The following is a 2908-nucleotide window of genomic DNA, read 5'->3' as shown; positions in this document are numbered from 1 at the left end:
AACAGCCAAAAGGCAAGCATGTTAACTATTAGCTAAATGACATTTTAAAGTTTAAAAAAAAACCTGGAAAAATGCCTAATTTAGCAAAAACATCTAGTGTGTTAGTAAAATATTAGCCAAATGAAAAATTAGCCTAAAAACAACTACAATATTTTACCAAATTAGCATAAAAAAGCTAGCAAGTAGCTAAAATGTAAGCTAAGCTCCAGAATAGCCCAAACAACCTTGATAAATACTAAAAGAGAAAGTATATTACTAAAATAACAGATAAATGCCAAAATGGCAAAAAAAGAAGCAGTAATTCTAAAACAGGCAAAAGTCCAGCATGTTAACTATTAGCTAAATACCAAATTATCTTTAAAAAAATGGAAAAATGTCTAATTTAGTCAAAATAACTAGTATATTTCTAAAATATTAGCTAAATGACAAATTAGCCTAAAAAAATAATATTTTAAAAGCTAGCAAGTAGCTAAAATGTAAGCTAAACTCCAAAATAGCCTAAAACCCCTCAGTAAATGCCAAAATAGCCAAAAGAGCTAGCTTAATGCTAAAATAAGAGCTAAATTTGAAAATAGATTAAAAAGAACTTTAAAAAAAAAAAAAAACCCAGAATATTGTTTGACTTTTACCTAAATGCCAAATTAGCTTACAAAACTGGAAAATATTTAGCATATTCCTAAAATATCAACAAAATGCCAAATTAGCCCTAAAAATCCCAGTATTTACCCAATTAGCTTGTGCAGAGAAATAAGGATAAATTGTTTTTGTGGTTTAAATCCATAATTATATTTTTCTAAATGTTTCCAGTTCCACACTTAAACAAAGACGTTCCATCGTTGGATTGTAAGAGAAGTCAATATGAGAAAAGTGCATTTCAAAATGCTTTATATACAAGTTGCACATACAACATAAAGACATAAAAACAATGTCAGTTTATACACTTTGTACATCAGCTGTCTAGAAACCACTGAGATACTAACAGAAGTGACATGAAGAGGACCGAGTCAAGAACACACACGGAAATTTACCAAGTAAAAGAAGTGGTTAACTCACAGGTTTGGATTGGAAATATTCAGAAACCAAAAATTGTTTACATTTTTGTGGGTCAGTTCTTTTATTTTAAGCTCCGGTCCTTCCAAGAAGAAGAGTGACAAACTTTTGCTCCAAACTTTCCCTTTTTGGTCGTTTTCTCCCGCCGTCCCGACCCCGCTGTAAGGCACAGTGACTAGAACAACACCAGGTAATGTCACAAGTGTGTGAACACTGAAAAGATGACCATAAATACCTTTTTTTTTTCCGTTGACGTTTTGAGTACAACACAAGTAAAACATTGTGCCTTGATTTTTCTAAAGCAACGCAGGACTGCAGTTAATGTCCACACAGTAGGCCGTCACTGCAAGACACTGGACAGAAACGAGTAGCAATAAACACTCTGATGACCACTGGATTCAGCAAGTTAGTTGGCAAGGTTATCAGAAACGGGCAGCCTTGTAAAGACTCCGATCTTGACGTGATGATGTGTCCTTGTGGGGTTTTGTTTTGCTGCAAGAAGTGCTTCCTGCTTCAGAGTGAAGGAGTTTTAAATGTAGATCCTCCGTTTGTCCACTAGAGGGAGTGCTGATCCGTTCATCCACGGAGAATGATCGCCTCTACCTGACACAGCAGCAATCATGAGAGGGTGGGGGGGTGAGCGGAGGCCCTGGTTTCACATGCAGGTGCTTCAGGTGAGGCAGAATCAGAGGAGGGGGGGGGTTCTGTGCATTGTGAAGAATCGGTTGCATATTGTGCTGTGGTGGTCCAGTCGCTGGCGGAGGCTGATTGGGATCGGGCTTAGCTGTCGCCCTCGTTTTCTTCCTGCTGGTCGTCCGTCGGCATGTCCGGCACCCGGAAGCATTCCTCAAAGAAGTTGACCAAAGACTGGCTCAGGTGTTGCCGTGCCCCCTCGCTGTGCAGGAAGTGACCCTCGTCCGGGTAAATCTGTAGGCCACCACACATATAAAGAGTTTTAGCTAACAAATAATTCTACAACTAACTGGTTACAGTTAAACCGATTGACTGTGAAAGAGAACTGGATCGACTGAGCAGTGACAGGAAGTTCCACATTGAAAAATAAACAACTATTACTGTCATCATATGTGTTTGAAAAACTATTCTTGCTCTGGTACCATTTTTTTTTTTACATGTTCTTGCAAATTGTATTTTTTTTTTCCTATATTAAAAGTTAAGTTATAAACCATCCAATCAGATGCCTCGATACAAGTACGTGGTACCTACTGGCTCCCACGACCGACATATTTAGTGTAGCCCGCTTTCAAGTGGAAGGGATGTGGACTCCCAACAAGCTCACTTCTGATTGGTGAAACTGGTTGCCATAGAAACGATGATTGAAACAGACTCTTAACAATCATTGTCTGGCTCCAAAATAGCGCCGTCTCTATTGCAAAAGTAAGGTGACTGAATTGACTTCATTTTGTTGGAGCCATGTCATCTTCTATGGGTGATGTCACACTTACTCAGTCCAGTTCTCATATACAGTCGAAGGGTAAGACGTGTATTTATTTGTCCATTTTTGTGCAGTTTTTGTCCAAGTTGACATCAAGGTTACACAAAACTAAAAACTAAAAAAATAAATTAACATTTTTAAGGGAGACCAATACAAGTTTAACTTTAGTGCAAATCTGGTGAAGAAAACCGGAACCAGCACTTAGATTGGAAAAGAGATGAAACATTTCAAGGATACAGATTTTAATTTCAGATTCCATTTACTCAACTTTAACACGACATCATCTGGATAAATGAGAATCTTCACCGACAACAGTTTGAAAACATACAGTTGAGACACTTTTTAAACTTCCATTTTTAAAAATATGTTAATATTATTACTGTTTTATGGTGAATTTTAGGGAAG

At 37.3% G+C, this 2908-nt stretch overlaps 1 protein-coding gene across 5 annotated transcripts in view; it reads right to left on the bottom strand.

Moving 5' to 3' along the window:
• Positions 1 to 761: 761 nt before the first annotated feature.
• The window catches only part of LOC112147430 (dipeptidyl aminopeptidase-like protein 6), a 135736-nt gene continuing 133589 nt past the window's right edge, over positions 762 to 2908 (bottom strand). For all 5 annotated transcript variants that reach the window (XM_024273815.2, XM_024273816.2, XM_024273817.2 and 2 more), the window contains one exon: positions 762 to 1977. In XM_024273815.2, coding sequence (XP_024129583.1) covers positions 1831 to 1977 — 147 coding nt within the window. In that variant the 3' untranslated portion in view covers positions 762 to 1830. The remainder of the gene's footprint in view (positions 1978 to 2908) is intronic.

The sequence above is a fragment of the Oryzias melastigma genome, linkage group LG17 (assembly GCF_002922805.2).
Source record: "Oryzias melastigma strain HK-1 linkage group LG17, ASM292280v2, whole genome shotgun sequence".
Taxonomy (NCBI): Eukaryota; Metazoa; Chordata; class Actinopteri; order Beloniformes; family Adrianichthyidae; genus Oryzias; species Oryzias melastigma.
Note: the sequence above shows the minus strand (reverse complement) of the source record. Positions and strands in the feature narration are given on the sequence as shown.